Source organism: Xyrauchen texanus, chromosome 8 (genome assembly GCF_025860055.1).
Source record: "Xyrauchen texanus isolate HMW12.3.18 chromosome 8, RBS_HiC_50CHRs, whole genome shotgun sequence".
NCBI classification, from domain to species: Eukaryota; Metazoa; Chordata; class Actinopteri; order Cypriniformes; family Catostomidae; genus Xyrauchen; species Xyrauchen texanus.
The window spans coordinates 47,534,714-47,554,912 of record NC_068283.1 but is presented as its reverse complement, the minus strand read 5'-3'; the positions used below and the strand labels follow the sequence as shown (position 1 = coordinate 47,554,912).

The 20,199-nt window shown below is 41.8% G+C and overlaps 1 protein-coding gene across 1 annotated transcript in view; it reads left to right on the top strand.

The window, feature by feature from the left end:
- LOC127648200 (interferon-induced very large GTPase 1-like) overlaps positions 1 to 14,208 on the top strand; it is a 20,001-nt gene extending 5,793 nt beyond the window's left edge. Inside the window, exons 2-5 of the mRNA XM_052132783.1 lie at positions 97 to 150; positions 292 to 834; positions 10,026 to 10,432; positions 11,133 to 14,208. Coding sequence (XP_051988743.1) covers positions 97 to 150; positions 292 to 834; positions 10,026 to 10,432; positions 11,133 to 13,490 — 3,362 coding nt within the window. The 3' untranslated portion in view covers positions 13,491 to 14,208. The remainder of the gene's footprint in view (positions 1 to 96; positions 151 to 291; positions 835 to 10,025; positions 10,433 to 11,132) is intronic.
- Positions 14,209 to 20,199: the final 5,991 nt, after the last annotated feature.

Genomic DNA, 20,199 nt, shown 5'->3' with positions numbered 1-20,199 from the left:
TCGCTGCCTGAAAGAATTGTTCAAAACATTTAAATTGATTTCTGTTTGTATTTGTTGCTGTGTTGTTCCCCAGTGTAAAACTTTTGTTTTCTGCAGTGACTCCTGTCATAAAACCTGCTAAAACATGGAGCAAAGAACATCCCCCTTTAAGTAAGTCTTTGGATAGATAAGCATGAAGTTATGAACAGTATATGGAAATTATGGGCTGTTTTATTGCTTACAGAACAGATGAACCGAATTTAACCTAACATGTCACATGTGTTCTGTGTTTTACATTTTTATATTTCACAGTGAGGATTGTTGTGCTGGGGACGAATGCTTCAGAAAACAGTCGAGTGGGGAACTTCCTGTTAGGAAGAGCAGCGTTTGAGACTGAAGAACCTCCAGATGTTGTACAGAGAGTTGGAGGAAAACACATGACAGTCATCAACACTCCAAACATCTCACTCCATCAGATGACACAGAGAGTGAGAGAGTGTGTGTCTCTGTCTGCACCAGGACCTCATGTGATCCTTCTGGTACTGAAACATGATCAGTGTTCAAGAGAAGAGAAAGAGTGTGTGGAGATGCTGCTCAACTCTTTCTCTCACACTGTTTATCAACACACCATGATGATCACCACACACGAGTCACACACTCAAGTCAATGACATTATACAGGAAATCATTCACCAATGCAACGACAGACACTTCAGACTGGAGAGAAACAGCACTCCTGCTCAACTGATGGAGAAATGTGAAGAGATTGTACACAGTAATGGAGGACAACATCTGATCTGTACTGAGTATGAAAGTTCACAGTATTTCACAATGGAGCAGCAGGACAGAGAAAGAGGTGAGTGTGAACAAATGTTTTTTAAATTTGTTTTATTTGTAATTATTATTATTTTGTTTCACTGTACCATTGGAACTATTTGTTTCAATAGAGCTGTTCAGGTTTTAGTCCATAAACCAGGAACAGAATTCACTATGGGTTCCCTCAGGAATTTTCTATGGGTTTTTATAAAGGCAGTTTTGGATTTATTAGTCAAATAAGGTCTGTGGTAAACATTACTTGACGATACTTAAAAATTTTGTTCTACAACATAAATTACAAACACTCATTCCCCAAAAGCACATTTTATAGGATCTATGTTTATGTTGTTAATAAGTTGTTAGAGAAGAATGTTTGGGGTATGAATATGTGCAGTTTATGTTGTAATGTCCAAGTATTGTCAAGTAATGTTTACCACAAGACCTTATTTTACTCATAAACTCAAAAACCCAATTTTTTGTTTATATATATATATTTTCCCCCAACCCCCCCGTTTTCTCCCCAATTTGGTATGCCCATTTCCCAATGTGCTCTAAGTCCTCGTGGTGGCGTAGTGACTCGCCTCAATCTGGGTGGCAGAGGATGAATCTCAGTTGCCTCCGTGCCTGAGACCATCAATCCGTGCATCTTATCACGTGGCTTGTTGAGCACGGCATCCGCGCACAACTCACCATGTGCCCCACCAAGAGTCAGACATTATAGTGACCACGAGGAGGTTACCCCATGTGACTCTACCCTCCCTAGCAACCGGGTCAATTTTGTTGCCTATGAGACCTGGCTGGAGTCACTCAGAGCATGCCCTGGATTTGAACTTGCGACTCCAGGGGTGGTTTTCAGCATCTTTACCCACTGAGCTACCCAGGCCCCTGAAAAACGTCTCTGTTACTTTTGTAAGGGAACGAGACATTGTATCAATGTAGTGACACTAGGGGTCGCTCTTGGGAGCCCAATTCACCTTCAGATCTTTGAAAAGGCCAATGAGAAATTGGCGAGTTGAATTTGCATGCCACTCACCCCGACATACAGGTATAAAAGGGAGCCCGGAATGCGGATTCATTCAGGTTTTGCATTGAGGAGCTGAGACAAGGTCGCAGACATTACAGCGGTGCAGTTCAGCCTGTGGCAAGAGGGACACAATGGGGTTGCGACAGTAACCGAGACGTTCCCCTTCTGTCACTCATTCGACGTTGTGTAGATGCAGTGATACTAGGGGTCCCAATATGAAACACAACAACGGCTTAACTGGTCACGTGGACTGCCGATGCTGGTGTATAGTGAGCAAGCTACTATGAGCATAGGAACATATGCATTCAGACTGCATGGAGCCTCCCCAGACACCCCAATATGTTGTGTGATTCCCTGCTCCCCTCCGCTGAATTCGTGAGTCAGAGGGCTAGGAGGAAGAGCATCCAGGTTTCACATGTCATGAACATGCATGGGAGAAAGAGCACACCAGACACAGCAACAATAAGGCTGGGTCTGCCTCCTCTGGGGGCAGCCCTTACAGGCTCACCACCTGATCCCTAAAAGGGGTCGTAGGAACCTTGGGTACATAGCCCGGTCGGGGTCTCAGGATCACATGCGAGTCTTCCAGACAAAATTTCGAGGCACTCTTCGCTGACAGAAAAAGCTTGCAGTTCCCCGACCCTCTTGATGGAAGTGAGTGCAGTCAGGAGGGCGGTCTTCAGAGAGACGGACTTTAGCTTGTCCTACTCAAGGGGCTTGAAGGGGGCTCTCCGTAGGCCCAAGAGGACATGGAGAGGTCCCATGAGGGAAAGAGACACAGCCTAGGAGGGTTCAACCTCCTACCGCCTCTCAGGAACCTGATAATTACGTCATGCTTACAGAGGGACTTACCTTGGACATCATTGTGATATGCTGCTATAGCAGCTACATAAACCTTGAGAGTGGAGGGGGACAGCTGTCCGTCCACTCTCTCTTGGAGGAAGTAAAGCATTGACCTGACTGCGCAACTCAGAGTCTTCACCACGGGAAGAACACCACCTAGTGAATATACACCACTTCAGGGAGGAGAGGTGCCTTGTAGAAGGAGCTCTAGCCTGAGTGATCGTGTTGACCACAGCAGGCGGCAGCCCAGTTAGGTCTGCTGTGTCCTGTCCAGGGACCAGACATGGAGATTCCAGATGTCTGGACATGGGACCAGAGGGTGCCCCATCCCTGACATAGAAGGTCATTCCTCAGGGGAATTTGCCAGGGAGGAGCTGTCACAAGGAGTGTGAGGTCTGAGAACCAGGTCTGAGTGGGCCTGTACGGAGCCACGAGAATGACCTGCTTCTCGTCCTCCCTGACTTTGCACAGAACCTGTGCAAGTAGGCTCACTGGGGGGAACGCATACTTGCATAGCCCTCTGGGCCAGCTGTGTACCAGCACGTCTGTACCGAGGGGAGCTCCCGTCAGGGCATACCAGAGAGGGCAGTGGGAGGACTCCAGGGAGGCAAACAGGTCTACCTGTGGCTGGCCGAATCGACTCCAAATCAGCTTGACCACCTGAGTGTTACCTGCTGTGACAGAGCATCTGCTGTGACATTGAGGTGACCCGGGATGTGAGTGGTCGCTGCTGACTCCAGAGGAGGAGGCGACGGGCGAGTTGCGACATGAGATGGGAGCATAAACCTCCAGTAAAGGAGCCAGCGTTGTGACCCGAGGATGGAGGAAACTGCTTTTTTTTTCGATAATGTGTGTACTGCAGCCCATATGTGGTGCGGCGAACAAAAAAGAAGGAAAAAAGGATTTACCTCCCGGTCCTCCACTGGGGGAAGGAGTGGTCTGTTTACCATCTCCAGTGTTTCCGCAGTCATCTCGGTCTTTGGGTCGCCCGTCTCAGGGGTGCTTAGGAACCCTCTTGGGGGTCTTCGCAGCTGGTCGAGAAGCGGGGGTCATCCCTTGCCCGTGGGGGGCCAAGAGCTGAGCGCGGGCTGGGTTTTGGTCCCCACAGGGGGACGCCCTCGGCGAACAGACGGGGTATGCACTCTTGAGCCGCGCTGGAGCAAGATGTGCTGGATCACTTCAGTCTTCTGTTTCACTGCTGATAACTGCTGGGCGGAGTCCTCAACAGTGTTACCGAAGAGGCCAACCTGGGGAATGGGGGAGTTCAGGAACCGTGCCTTGTCTGCATCCCTCATGTCGACCAGGTTCAGCCACAAGTGGTGCTCCTGGACCACATCTGCCCGAGTGCGTGCGCTGTGACCTTAGTCACTCGGAGGGCGAGGTCGGTCGCCGAGCACATTTCTTGTAGCACACTAGGATCAGATCTACCCTAGTGTAGCTCTTTCAAAGCCTTGGCCTGATGGACTAGGAGAAGGGCCATGGAAGCAGGGTGTAGCAGCCTTCCCAGCAGCGCGGTAGGCTTTTGTCGTCGGGATGACGTTGTCCTACAGGCTCGGAAGAGGAGTGCCGGATGACTCCGCAGGTGGTAGTGCTCAGCGGGAGTTAGGGTTTAAACTTGAAAAATCATGATATTGTTGATTGAAAAATCATGATATTGTTCATTGGTTAATTAAAATTTCTCTATGGCAGTATCATTGAAATTTATTATTTAGCAGGCGCTTTTATCCAAAGTGACTTTCAAGTGAAAACAACCACCAAAGCGAATCATCTTAAGGAGGGCAGCAGTAAGAGAAGTTCTGTAGTTTCAAAGTTATTTAGAGAAATACTCATAGCAAGTAGGGTGAAAGACTGTGGTAGAAGAATAATAAAAAAAACTCTCTAAAGAAGAAAACAGTGCACTAAAGGGATTGGGTCAAGTGCTCACGAAAGAGCTTTCTTTAGATGCTTTTTGAAGGAGGTTAGAGAACCAGCTGCTCAGGTAATACATTTACATTTACATTTATTCATTTGGCAGACGCTTTTATCCAAAGCGACTTACAAAAGAGGAAAAACATCAGCGAATCATCTTAGGGAGACAGTGGTACAAAAAGTGCCATATTACAAATTTTCACTATTATCAGAATAGTATACAAAACAAGATTTAAGTGCAACAAGAACTGTAAAAAATTATTATTATTTTTTATTTATTTTTTTTTGACCGGTTAAGTGCTTTTGGAAAAGATGTGTTTTTAGCTGTTTTTTGAAGATAGAGAGTGAGTTAGCTTCCCGGATTGAGTTGGGAAGGTCATTCCACCACCGTGGTATGATGAAACTGAAAGTCTGTGAAAGTGTTTTGGAGCCTCTTTGTTTTGGTACGACAAGGCGACGTTCCTTAGCCGACCGCAGGCTTCTGGTGGGAACGTAGCTCTGCATAAATGTTTTTAGGTATGCTGGAGCAGACCCAGTGACTGTTTTGTATGCCAGCATCAGGGCCTTGAATTTAATACGTGCATGAACCGGCAGCCAGTGGAGAGAGACAAAAAGTGGTGTAACATGTGCTCTCTTAGGTTCATAAAAGACCAGACGTGCTGCTGCATTCTGGATCATTTGGAGAGGTCTAATAGCACATGCAGGAAGGCCTGCAATGAGAGCGTTACAGTAGTCCAGTCTAGTTATGACAAGGGACTGAACGAGCAGTTGTGTGGCATGTACAGAGAGGAAGGGTCTTATCTTCCTGATATTGTAGAGTGTAAATCTACATAATCTTGCAGTTTTTGAAATGTGGTCTGTGAAATTTAGCTCATCATCAATGTTACCCCTAGATTTCTGACCGTTTTGGAAGGCAAAACTGTAGTTGGACCCAGCTGCATGGTGATGTTGTGTTCAACAGCAGGGTTGGATGGAAAGACAAGGAGTTCAGTCTTTTCTGGGTTGAGTTGAAGGTGGTGTTCCTTCATCCAGACTGAGATGTCTGCCAGACAGGCGGCGATTCGAGCGGTCACTGTGGTGTCGTTGGGCTGGAAAGACAAGTACAGTTGCGTGTGTAATAATTGGCAGGTTGTTCCACCAGCAAGGCACAGGTGAAGTCAAAGTCCTGGATATAGATTTTTTGCTTCTTTGAAATGGCACTACAAGGCACCATTCACCCACAGAATGCAAACTTCTATGAGTGTATATAGGGGGTGCAGAGCCGGTGGTGGTTCTGTAAGCATTAATGCCTTGAACTTAACGCAAGCAACCATTGGTAGCCAGTGCAGTTCGATGAAAAGAGGCGTGACGTGTGCTATCTTGGGCTCATTGAAGAACAATTGTGCCACTGCAGTCTGGATCAATTGCAGAGGTTTGACTGTACATGCAGGAAGGCCTGCCTGAAAATCATTGCAGTAGTCCAGTCTTGATAGCACAAGAGCCTGGATAAGTAGTTGTGTACCATGCTTAGATAGGGAGGGCCTGATTTTCCTGATGTTGTACAGAACAAATCTGCATGATCGGACAGTCCTTGCAATGTGGTCCATTAAGTTCAACTTATCCTCAAAGACAACCCCAAGATTTCTGGCTGTCCTGGATGGTGTGAACGTTTACGAGTCTAGTTGAATGGTGAATTTGTGCTGAACTGCTGGGCTTGCTGGAACAAGAAGCTGTGTTTTAGAGAAGTTGAGTTTGAGGTGATGTCATTTCATCCTATCAGACAGGCTGAGATCTATGTAGCTACTGCAGGATCATCAGGCTGGAATGAAAGTAAAAATCCCATGTTTTTGTATGAGCCAACTCTATATAGTATAATCATATTATATACTAATAAATAGTATATTAGTTATATGCTCGTGTAGCTGTCTAGACCTGCTGGGTATTGTTGTCTTCTGCACCTCTGCCAGTGCCTTCAGTCCAGCTAAGGGGTCATCAGCCAGGAGCCCCCATCATAGATGTTTCATCCTGGAACATCACCTAGTGGTGGGGCAGTGGTTAGGGACGTCCCATTGCCACAACCTCACCCACAAGTTGGAATCCTTGACACCCAAACTCCACAGGGTAAGTGGCCATCCTCCATCCATTTTCCATAAACTTGGCAGCCAAATCAGCATTTTAGGCTGACAAATCATAGGCTGACTCCCTCTTGCCATGAAACTATCATTACAATTTTCCTAACTGATGCCAACCATAACACTACATCCGGCCGCATGGAGGTAATGGTGACCTCTGAAGAAAATTTCAGCTGCTTGGCAAGGTCAGCCTCCATTGTCCAATCAATTCTAGGTGCCAGGATTGATCAGGCTTCCCTCTAAGCCACGCCTTGGGCACTTCCGTTTTTGAGGAAAATCAATGAACTACCTCAGAGAATCATGGTGGCCTATGTTTGCCTCTTCACGTATCTAGGGTCTCTGCCAGCTTGCGCAGGACCTGATCATGCCACCACCTGTATCGTCATTGTGCCAAAGCGGTCTTGCATCCGCCCAACGTATGCTTTAGATTTCTCTTGCCACAGAGACAAATTTCCAGGGCTGGGAGGGGTGTCATATTTGGATCTTATTAGAAAACTTGCCTGGCCTGGGGTACATTCCACAGGTCAGCCCACCCTAAAACTTCATCATAAATACCCTCCCATACTGTCCATCACCATTGGAGTTGTAAGGCATTTCTTCCAAACATTGCTACATCAGAAATACAATGCGGCAACCCCAGACATTTCCTGATTTAACTTTTGGACTTGGTGTCCAACTTTGCCACTGCTGTCACAGTAATTTCACACATGTTTAAAGGCCATATGAGGCGATGCAAATTGGTAACACCCATGGGTGGGTTTACGATTTCTGAGGCCGCAAGCAACCGACCAACCCGGGGCCCCATTTTGAAATTGTGTGCTTAAAAAAATAACATAAGATTTATTGTAAATCATAATTTTAAAAGAATCCTATCAGCTGTTGTAGCCAAGTACATAAATCATAAATTACAAACCTGAAATAAAAGTCTACTTGAAAAACTGACCCAACCCGGTGGACCTCTAACGTTAACCGCTCTGATAGCACTGACAACAGCATATTCATGCGTGTACCCAGAAAATCATGTCACCCCAAAGCCGTTTTTGCAGAGCTTTCCTACCATTCTGGGGTGCAATTGCGTGGTGCTTAAAACCGCTTCTGGTAACACCAGACCTTGAAGTTGCCTACGTGGTGGTTAAAACCGCTACTGGTAACACCAGACCTTGAATGGTCTATCTTATCCAGGCCCTCTTTCCGCTGCTTCCTAACCAACCCTGCCATTTGTTTAGCTGACAGATCTGCTGTGTATTCTCTCCCTAAACTTCGAATTGGTTGCTCTCCTAGCAATGGGATTTTTCCCCCATCCACTACATACATTTATCGGCTTAATCTTCATACTGGTGCACACCAATAGCTCTTCCAACCTTTTTAAGAGTCTGTTTGTACATGCAGCCATATGGAGGATGCTTGTGACATCATCCATTTAGTGGCATTCTCACTCCAGACTGTGCATAGATTCCTCTAACAATCTTTTTTGCACCAGTTAGGATCATCTCAAATGCTGCTGTTAACAGGATGGGAGAAATAGAACATCCCATTTCTATTGTTTTTCCAGTTCCTGCCAACAAGCTGTGTAATCCTTTGATGAATGACATATTTTCAGATGCATGAAGCTTTTCTGTGTGTGACTCTTTATGTTCATATGTAGCTGATTGAAAAGCAGTGCATGTTTTTGTTTTGTTACACACTGAAAAATCTCTACATGTTTGTCAAGTCGGTCCCAGCTTCTTCCTTTACCATCTTTGAATTGTTACGCTGGTGCCGAATCCCAGGAAGGAGGAAGGATGGGCCATCAAGGAGTCCTCATCACTGACTGAGTATCACGATGCAGAGGGAGTACTGGAGCACTGCGTCAACTGGCAACTGAAAGGGACGGCTGAGGATTCCAGTGCTATCGCACGGCATCCTAGACGGAAGCAGTACAGCTATCTGAGGGCCAATCAACGGTCTCCTATCTCTGCTTTCTCCTCTCCATTTTTCTCCCCATTTCCTCTCCCTCGTCTTGTTACCACTTCCAGGCATGTGCGGGTCAGACTCGGAGACCATCTTGATGCACCAACACTCCCTCCCTAGAAATGGGCGGGGGATGAGTAGGTCACAGGCCGAAGAATTCCCCGACCTGAGTTTGGCGATGGGGGTATGGGGCAAACAGGGTGGGGCTGAGTGCTGTCTGGGCAGAGCAAAGCCGGGAAGATAAGTGGTGAATGAGTTCCTCCTGTGTGCCACACCAGTCTTGCGTATTTAAGGAGAGGAGACAGCGGCAGATGAGAAAGAGAGAGATGTACTTTATGTTCATATGTAGCTGGCTGAAAAGCAATGCGTGTTTTTGTTTTGTTACACACTGAAAAGTGTTAATTAAATGTCTATGTGTTTGTGAAGCCGGTTCCAGCTTCCTCCTTTTCCATCTTTTAATTGTTACAGCCTGCCTTCTGGCAGCTTGTGTCTATGCATTACTTCTTCAGGAGGTAGTCAGACATCCTCCTTGTTACCATCAAAAAGAAAATCTGTAAAAGTAATGCAATTCTCCTTAACTGTTTAATATTGGTGGATTCCTATGCCTGGGTATAAAAATGGCCACTGCACTTCGACACTCATCCCTTTCAGACAATTCTCAGAAGTCTCCATAACAGTTTAAGAACTGTAGGGCACTTCTTATACAGCCTATATGGTATCCCATTCGGACCCGGGCTGAGGTTGCCCTGGTTCTTTCTACCACCTGCTTGATCTCACTCAACTTAGGTGGAGCTATATCCAATTCAACTACTGGGTCAGCTGGCCATGAACATATCCAGGAGAGCAGAGTGGGCTGTGTTTATGGGAATCACCAAGTTGCTGTTATGTGTTCTTCTACTTCTTCCTTAGCCATCACCAGCTTTGCAATTCTTTTCTCTTCCAGCAGATTTCTGGCAACCTTAAACAGATCCTTGATGAACCTCACCCTTTCATGCTCCTTCCTCCTCCACTTTTGAATTCTCTTTGCCCTCCTCAATACTGCTAGTCTAGCTCTTATTCCTTTCCACAAAATCTTCAAGCCCTCCTTCTTATGGTCCTCTGCCCTCCTCCATGCCTTACGAAGCTGCATTTGCTCTTTCACCAGCTGGAGTATTTCCTTCTCTCTCCTACCCATCTACAACTCATTAATAAATGCCACTAAAAATTTTACGTTTTTTTATATTATATTTTAATATAATATATTTATTATAGTCATAATATTATTATGACTTGCCATGAAACCTGGTTGTTTTTGTCAATTATTTCTCTAGTACTCTCTTGTTGTACTTTGGCCTGTAGGTATCTTGAACACAATACATTTTAATTTCAATAGAAATATTTTATGTCTTGTTTTAGGCTTAGAAGAAAACAGAGATTATGCAAGGATTGTGCTGCTGGGAAAAACTGGAGTTGGGAAGAGTGCAACAGGAAACACAAACATAGGAAAAGAAGCAGAAGAGATGAAAAGAGAAAGAGAGAAACTTAAAAATGAAATTGAGCAGATGATGAGAGAAAAAGAGAAAGTTCAATTAGAAAAAGGAAATATTCAGATCAAATATGACACAGAAATAAACAAAGAACAAGTGGAGAAAAACGAACTGCAAGTTCAAGAAGAGAGAAACATGAGAGAAGAGCAACAAAAGATTTCTGAAGAAAAACTTAATCTTACTGAAGAACAGAGAAAAGATGAACTAGAGAGAAAACAAGTAAAGTGGAGAGAGGAGATGAAGAAGATCTGGACTGAAAGACGTGCTTCAGTGAAGGTGAGTTTTAGCATTTCATGGTTGTTGTTGTTGTTGGTTGTAGTTCTTTGAATTGCCCTCTAACCACAGCACCACTGATGCCACATCCACACTAATGTGCTTTAGTTTGAAAACGCACATTTTTATCTTGGTTTTGACCTTTCATCCACACTGAGACGGTGCTTTTCTGTAATGTGAAAACAGAGCTTTTTGAAAACACACTGTGAACAAATTTAGAAACACCATCTTTGTGTTGTAGTGTGAACTGGGAAAAAGGGGGTCCCTGAAACAGACACATTTGAAAACAATGACGCGTTTGTTGTCATCAGACACAGTCATGTGATCCATTCAACCAAAAACAATCAAGGCGGCCCAAGTTTTGCCTGATATCCACTGTGATAATGTTATTAAAGATAAATGTTACTTTGCACAATCTTCACATTGCATTCTTGTAAAGGGAACGTGAAGTGTACTCAATTGCTTTCAAACAGTGGAACAGAAGGATAATTGCATTTCAGACCATGCAGTCAGTGTTTGTTTTAGTGTGTTTCAGTGTGAACGGCTAACATTTGGACAACGCCAGTGTGTACTGAGAGTGTTTTAAAAAAGAAAACGCTGTTTTGAAATGTATATGGATTAATGTGGATGTAGTCTCATGAAATTAAAGACAACTGTTCTCATGACTTTTCAAAGAGCTTTGTGTTGTTTTAATTTCTCAAAGGTCGCAGCATACAGGAGACTAGATACAGAATACAACAAGTGGACCTGGAGTCTCCGGAGTGCCATGCTGGAAATTGAGATCAAACTACAAAACAAAATAGAAAATGAAACAATTCATGAGATTCAGGAAACAGATCTTCAAACAGAACTGAAAGAGAAAAGTGAAGAAGTGAAAATGTTGATGTCTGAGTTCTTTGAGAAAGAAAAAGATAAAGAGATACCGATACAGTGGAAAACTTCAACAAAATTTCAAGAAAACATTGTGAGAGAAACAAACAGGAAATTAAACGAGATTCTTCAACAGCGAGAACTGAAGAAAGAGATTGAAGCTCAGAGGAAACATCATGAAAACACTCTCTTTGAAATAAGCAAAGAACTTGCCGTAAAACTCAAAGACATACCAAAAGATGAAGAAACTCTGAAGAAAGAGTTTGATTGCTTTTGGGAAGAGTGTGTGAAGATGACATTCAGAGACACTCCTCCAATCAAAGACATTGACATATTAAGTGATGTGAAACAACTCCTCAGTGACATCTATACAATTACTCCTGTAGATCACTGCAAAGAGAGCAGGAATATTTTCTGTGTGCTGAGTTATTCAGATTATGTACGGTCAAAGAAATACTGTAGTTTTAAAGGAACTTCTATAAATTCCAACATACTTGTACCAGCTATAGATACATCTTGGGAGTGTTTCACTTTGTCTGAAGAGGATGAAATCCAAATAAGAACATTAGTCAGTGAAATTGCTCATGAGACAGACAAGAAGATCATGTCATTCAACATTTCAAAGATGGGCTACAACATCAGCTGCATTCAGGAACTCACAGATCACATCAAGGCAAGATTATTAAAACATCATGAAGGACCAGTGAGATATCAGTTCACAAATGAATTCTTCATGGATTTGGTGTTTTTTATCTGTAAGAGATCAAACAAGACATTCACTGAACAACACAGAATATTCAGAGAAACAAATGATCCTGTAATATATTTTGAAAGGAAGAGAGGAGAGTACTTCAGTGTTTTCCAGAAATACTGTCGTGATTCAACATCAGCTGCTGTTTTTGGTGAGATCATCTGTCAGAAACTGAAAGATCCCATTGAACAGAGTGTCTACAAAAACACTGCCAGAGATTTAGCAGATGAAATGAGAACAAACTGTCAATCACTGAATGGAAACAGATCTAAACTGGAGAAACACATCCTGAAGACACTGGCAGAAGAGGAGGATTTTAACAAATACATGAACTACATTCATGATCCCAAAGATCACTTCAAGAGTTTCATCAGAGCTGAAGTCAGTCAGTACATCACTGATAAGTTCAGTGTCAGTGTTCGGCCCAAGATGATGAAGAACTTCAAACTCCTGCAGCAGAAGATCATGAAAGCAGCTCATGAATCTACTGAACATGTTCAAGTGAACAGTGGAGATGTTGAAGCAGCTCATGAATCTACTGAACATGTTCAAGTGAACAGTGGAGATGTTGAAGCAGCTCATGAATCTACTGAACATGTTCAAGTGAACAGTGGAGATGTTGAAGCAGCTCATGAATCTACTGAACATGTTCGAGTGAACAGTGGAGATGATGAAGCAGCTCATGAATCTACTGAACATGTTCAAGTGAACAGTGGAGATGTTGAAGCGGTTCATGAATCTACTGAACATGTTCAAGTGAACAGTGGAGATGTTGATTTGTGGTTGAAGTGTTTCACACAGAAGCTCTCAGATGTGCTGATATTCTCTATAAAAGACTTCAGTGGAGTGAGTCGTGATGATGTTAAGATCAAACTCTTAGAAGATGTGATCAGAAAGGAACTTCCTTCAGTAATGTCTGACATAAGCAGTAAATTCAGTACAGAGACTTTTACAGTAATTCTGGACTATGAATACAGACCTGATGAACTCTTGATTGATCACTTCTGTCAGGGCTGTTGGGTTCAGTGTCCTTTCTGTAATGCCATCTGCACCAACACAATAGAAGACCATGATGGAGATCACAGTGTTCCTGTCCATCGAGTGAATGGTGTTAATGGCAAATATTACACTGGAACAACAAATCTTTCTACGAGCATCTGCACAACAGCAGTAGCAAGTAATCGATCTTTTCATCCCAAAGGCCCATATCAGGTCTCAGTCCTCTGTAGAGAATACAGAAGAGCAGGAGGAGTTTATGCTAACTGGAGCATCACTCCTGATGTCTCTGAATTCCCGTACTGGAAGTGGTTTGTGTGCAGATTCCAGAAAGATCTTGAAATCTTCTATAATAAAACATTCCAGGAGAGAGGAAAGATCCCAGACAACTGGAGAAAATACTCAAAACATGAAGCTATTGACAGTTTAGATGAATACATGTAACGGAGAATATTAAAGATGCTCTTTTAGCTTGTTGATAAAGATAACACAGTTTGAAATGAGTTTCTCACTTTAGTGACTCTGAACTCATCTGTACATCAACACAGAAGCATTTTACAGAGTAGATTAGTGAGAAAAAAAACACATCAATAATTATTGTAATGTACTTACATTTGATAACCAGATAATTCACTTATTGTTAAATTACATTGAAAACACTGTCTGTAAGGATTACACTGGTGACCACTAGGAGTCACCATTTATGTATCTTGTTCTCTCCGTGTCCTTTGATGCATTTTGGGTTTTGTAGTTCCTTTGTCTGGTCTTTGTTCATTGGCTCTTGTGATTATTCCTGTTTGGTGTTCCTTGTTCCCTCATTATTTCCCTGTTTATATGATCCCTGTGCTCTCCTGTTTTCATTGTGAGTTCTTGTTTATTTCCGGATGTATTTAATATGAGTTTCAGTTCTTGTGTGGGATATATTTTGAAGAGTGTCCACTATGTTAGAGTTTGCCAAATGCAATAAATAAATAGATGTGGCTCCTCTGCCTCATATTCATGCAAATTATCCCTGTGAAGTGAATGTGTTTAGTGCTGTATAAATAACACATGCCCAAATGTCAACACTCAGATGCATAATCCATTTCTCCCGAATCTTTTGTCCAGAATCTCTTGTGTGCTTTTACAATGCAACAATAAAATAAGTCATACTGGAAATGTCCCTAAATGTATTTTCTAAACTTCACATTTGACGACCTGTCAATCACATCTTTACATTTATAGCTTAATTAAGATTTCAAACATTATTTTGACATAAGGTACTAAAATAAAAACAAGCATATTGAACATTGGTCTCTATATATGACCTGAATACCTCCTTCAATGTAGCTCTATGGATATGTTTTACTGTGTTATCGTCTCCAGGTGAAAGTAGTAAGTCTGATCTCTCAGAAAAGCAGCTGCACAATGTGTGCAATCATTTACTTTTTCTTGAAGTCTTTCTGAAGATGAGAGTCTCAAGCGAAGCAGAATTTAATCAGAAAACTGACTAAACATTCAAATTCAGCCACTCTGTATTAAACAATAAACACAATAAAAATAATGTGTATTCATAACACTAAATAATAAAACCAAAGATTATTTGGCATTTATAAACAGTGAATAATTATATGAACTACAACTTCCTCATCCATTATGTCCAAGTCCTGTGAAATATTGCACGCAGGAAAACAAAATACTCTTTCCTGTCTAGCAGATGTAACGTTTTACCACTGAATGAACATAATGCTCACTCTGGAGACTCCTGATCCTCTACAGACAGTTAAAACCAAAGAAACTTAAAATATTGAATTATGTCTAATTATATCTATTTCAGCATGTGTTCTGATTTAATATTTCCAAAACACTCAGATGTCCTTTCTGATCACATCCTGACAGACGGTTGAGTTTTAATGATGGTTGAGCATTTTAGGACTTTAGTCTCAATGAACAGTGAACTAATGAATAATAAAACAATACAATAATAATAAAACTAATAACTTAAAGAGAACTGAAGAAAGTGTTGCTTTATACTTTACTTCAGTCTTAAAACTGGTCAGGATAAAGTCTTTGAGTTTCACTCTTCACAGATTAAAAAATACAAAATATTTGGAATAACTGCCTAAAACATTTGCACATTGTATCATAATATTCTTTATATATTTTCATGAAGAGGTGTCATAATTAATGAAAATCTTAATGTTTTGTGATTTTAACATATGGGTCACGGGTAGGTGTAGTCTTTCAAGACAACAAAGTTAAAGTTGATGTTTCATCAGTGTGATGTGATGAGACTCGATCACTTAATTCCAGAAATTGCACTCACATAATTCATCAGTCATGTGTGGTGCCAAATGTAAGTTTTGGGTAAAGAAACTTCCTTGTTCCCTGTAAGAAAGTAATTAATGTACAGCAAAACATAAGCTGTACATTTTTTTTCAAGCAAAAAAAAAACATGTAGATAAAGGTTTGATTTTGTTTTCCAGTACAATTTATGAAGAATAGATTTGAATATTGTATGATGACCTTTATACTCTTATGCTGGTTTTAGGGTAATGGATGGATGAACAGACGGACTGACAGGCAGACAGATAGATAGATAGATAGAAAAGTGTGATTGTTAGGCAGTTGCTAGGGTGTTCTGGGTGGTTGCTATGGTGTTCTGGGTGGTCACTATGTGGCTTCCAAGCAGTTGCATGGGTAAAACTCCCATATCTCTGCGATGTTACAGTCCCAAAATATGAGCGTTAATATATGGTTACTAGGATTAATGGGGCAAAACATCCGTGATAGGTGGCTCTCGGCAGATGACCCCATAGCTGTACAACTGATGGCACTGGAGGAGGTGTGGCAGGTAGTAATGCCCAACAGATATAGACATCTACCCTGTTGCACAATCTGGAACCTCCATGTCTGGCCCTTGGACGGGATGTGGAAGACTTAAGTGGCCTACCACCAGCACTGGTAGACACAATCACTCAGGCCAGAGCTCCCTCTACGAGGCAGCTTTATGCCCTGAAGTGGCACCTGTTTGTGAACTGTGTTCTTCCTGAGGCAAAGACACCCAGAGATGCTCAGTCGGGTCAGTGCTTTCCTTCCTGCAGGAGAGGATGGAGGGGCGGCTGTCCCCGTCCACCTCGGAATGTATAACGCAGTGGATGGTAAGTCCCTAGGGAAACACGACCTGATCATCAGGTTCCTCAGAGGTGCCCGGAGGCTGAATCCTCCCAGGCCTTGCCACTTCCCCTCATGGGATCTCTCCGTGGTTCTCCTGGGCCTTCGGAGAGCCCCATTTAAGCCACTAGAGTCAGTCAAGACAGCACTACTGATTGCACTCACCTCCATCAAGAGGGTGGATCTCTGTCAGCGACTCTTGCCTGGAGTTCGGTTCTGCAGATTCTCATGTGATCCTGAGAGCCCGGCTGGGCTATGTGCACAAGGTTTCCACGACTCCCTTCAGGGATCAGGTGGTGAACCTGCAAGCACTGCCCCGGTAGGAGGCAGACCCAGCCCTGTCATTTGTCCAATGAAGGCAGTCTCATTTCAATGAAGTCTGTTTAAAGGAGGACGCTCAGTATACCACTGCCTTCAAAAGACATCCTACCTAGCGTGCAGCCTTCAAAAGGAAACACAGCCATTATCAATGAATCTCTGGTAGGTAAGACTCACACTTTTTTTTTCTCGCAATAAGGGGAAAGTAACTCAAATCATTTACTTGATACTCGAAAAATGTATCTTATTATGTAACTCACGTTACTTGTGACACGTTCCCCAACACTGCTTACTGTACATATTTTCACCAACATAATACACCTCCAACCATAGTGTAACAATAAATGAAAAATGGGTAAAAAATTTAGTTCTTTATCATTTTAGGAAGGCTATTTAATTGTCACCACTACCAAGAACAACCAGTCTTCTGAAAACAACAACAAAAAAAAGCTGTCACACCCGGGACCACAATGGTTAAGCCCATGAGTGTCCCAATGTGTATTCAAATCGTCACATGCACACTTGCAGTCTTCGGGTCTAGCTATATGCTCTGGCCAAACACCGTAAATAAGTAAGACAAGTGGGTAAGTTTCACTAGCATCAGAATAGTATACAAAACAGATTTAAGTGCAACAAGAATTTCTTTTTTTAATTTGTTTTATATTGGGCCTCCAAAATACTCTCCATTTCTTGTTGACTTCCTCTGAATTCAAAAGTTTTGTTAGGGCTGGGGATTTTAATAGTCTTACAAATAAAACAGAAAATTGATCCTGGACACACACTTGACCTGCTCATCAGTTAGGGGCTGAACATTTCATTGTCTTATTAAGGACGTGGCAGTATCAGGTCATTTCTGTATTTTCTTTGATATATTTATTTCTCTTTACCATGTTTTCCCCCAAGAAATGAATATGCAAATTTGACCTCATGAAAAACTGTTTTTGTAGGTTAGTTATTTTAAAACTCATACTCATAAATCACAACTGATCAAAATATTGATGACAATGCAACTTTTAGAACTCCAAGATAAAAGTAACCTATTTATAATCAGTAATCACCCAGTAATCATGAAACCTGCCCAATCTAGTGTTGGAGATGAGTAACAAACATGTTGGATGTATACTATCCAAGCACTCAAAAGCAGTCATACATTTGATTGGCAAATAACAGAAAGGTGGAAGTATTAAAGACTTCAGGAGGGGGCAAGGCCAAAATAACAAAAAAACAAATAACAAAAAGCACACATCCCCCTAAACCCTCGGTATATTGAATTGCTTATTTTTACAATCAACAAGACATTTAACAACATTAAACTGGACTGGTACATGTTGCTATTATTGGACAGAGTTTGTCTGAAAACATGAACAAAAACAGGAAAATATTCAATTGTAATAAAGTTTCAAACATAGATGTGACAGAACACGTAGAACAAACATATAAAAGAATACAGTAACATTTGTCCAGGGGTGTAACTGGATGACCTCATGTGAAGTTGCCCCCCAAACGCAAAAACGCCTGCAAAACGTCTCAAATGTTTGTGCTTCATAAAAGTTTTGTTTGTGCTGCTTCGGTTTTTAAAATATTAGACATTGAATTATAGGCGATGACGTCACCAGCCCCCCAACATGATCCAAATTCACAAATGAAAATGTTTTGAGACTATTTTGCCGACGTTTTGCGTTGGGTGGTGGGCCAACTTCACACATGTAACAGGATGTACTGCTGAACAGCTGATGAGCTGCTGAAGAAACCACCCCAGTGCTGCATTTAAGCATGCAAAAGAGAAAAGCCAGAAAAGATAAATCAGTTCAGGAAAATATGATCATTTATATATACAGTAAATTACATTGTGAATCATTGGAAAACTGATTATACATAAGAGAAAAGTGTAATTTGAGAGAAATATATACTGAAGTCATGCAAACCTGTAGCAGAAGTACCTTTAATGCTTATGGGGGAAGAATGCATGTTTGAACACTCAACGAGTCTTCCTATAAGTGCAGTTTGCTCACAATTCAAACATTCTTCTGTCAAATTGTTTCTTGTGTTATTATGAAATTTGTCACAGCTCGGTATGGTTTCTGTACAGCGGGCAAATATAGAATCTTTCTTTAAAATATTTTGAGACTGCACTATGTATGTTTCTTAATTACAGTACAAAACTTTCCATTCATTGGTTTTTAATATGGTGTGCTGCTTCATTGATGATCGTCGACTGTTAGTGTAATAATTGTTCATGAGTCCCTGCTTTGTCCCGAGCAGTGAAGCTGCCCACATTTCTGAAGAAACATCCCGCAACTGATGTACAGTCTTTGTGTTCCCAGCACCTTCTGCATATTTGAGTTCTTCCCAACAGAGGACACATGATATTGACATCCAGCTTTTGACACGTAGGACAATTAACAGACTCATACCCAACTATTACAAAAAGTGCAAACAATCGTTGATGCTCAAGAAGAAGCACAAGAAGAACCAAGCGGATGCAAGCTTTAGAACAGGATTGTGTACATTACAGTACAGTTTGTGTAATGTAGATTTAGAAGAAAATAAGAAAATATGATCTTTAATCTTATATTTTTAGACCTTCTGTAAGGGGTGTGGGAACTTATAAAACAAAAGGGGTATCCACATTCTGCACTAAACTGTATAGATACTCTTTTTTAATGTATACATTTAATGTAGCCTATTCTATCCATATGATGTCATACTGTAAGTGTAATTATGAAATGACTTGTCATGACAGGTACACATTTTAACAAAATTCACAACCTTGTAACCTAACATTCACAATACCATCCCCACATCTCAACATTTAAGTGACGTGTAGCTGTCTGAATGTGACATTGTTACCTCAGTTTACATCACTACTCACATATTCACGTTATCCGCATCTTTCAGATCATTGTTGAAAACACATTTTTATTTGGGCAATTTGTAACTTGCGCTGAATGAAAGGACAACAAAGAGCATGAGTGCCAAGAGCAAGACTGATAACCAGATATATTTCAGCTGATTTGCAGATGACTAGATTGAAATTATTGTCAAATCAACGTGGAACCGAATGAAATTGCTTTTCTTCTCTGCAAACGATACTATAGACAATCGCAAGAAGGACAATGAGGATATTTAAGAAGAAAGAAATCAGTGAGTCTACCAGCTGAAACCGGGACATGGTTACATTTTTTAGAGAATTGTTGGGACACCGGGACATACCTCTTAAAACCAGAACTGTCCTGGGTAAACCAGTAAATCTGGTCAACCTACTGTAGTTTCCTGAAAACTATAATGCTCCCAAACAACAGATTTTAGAGATGCATTGGGTCTTCAATCTCTGGCTTATTAAATTCCGACATATTAATACTTTGTTTAGTTCCATCACAGTTGGGAAAAATAGTGAGCTAGCTAGTATGAACTTCACATGCGTTCATCTGGGATGCATTTGCTAAAAGCATCGTTAGCCAACTATGGTCGTAAGCTCCATTGTTACCAGCATAGTTCAACGATTTGGTGTTTCCTGAAACCGTAGTTCAAAAGATGTGGCGGTGGCATAGTGGGCTAAATCACATAACTGGTAAAGCAGTTCGGCTGCTAATCGCAGGGTTGGTGGTTCAATTCCCGGCCCACATGCCAAAGTGTCCTTGGGCAAGACACTGAACCCCAAGTTGCTCCAAATGGCAGGCTA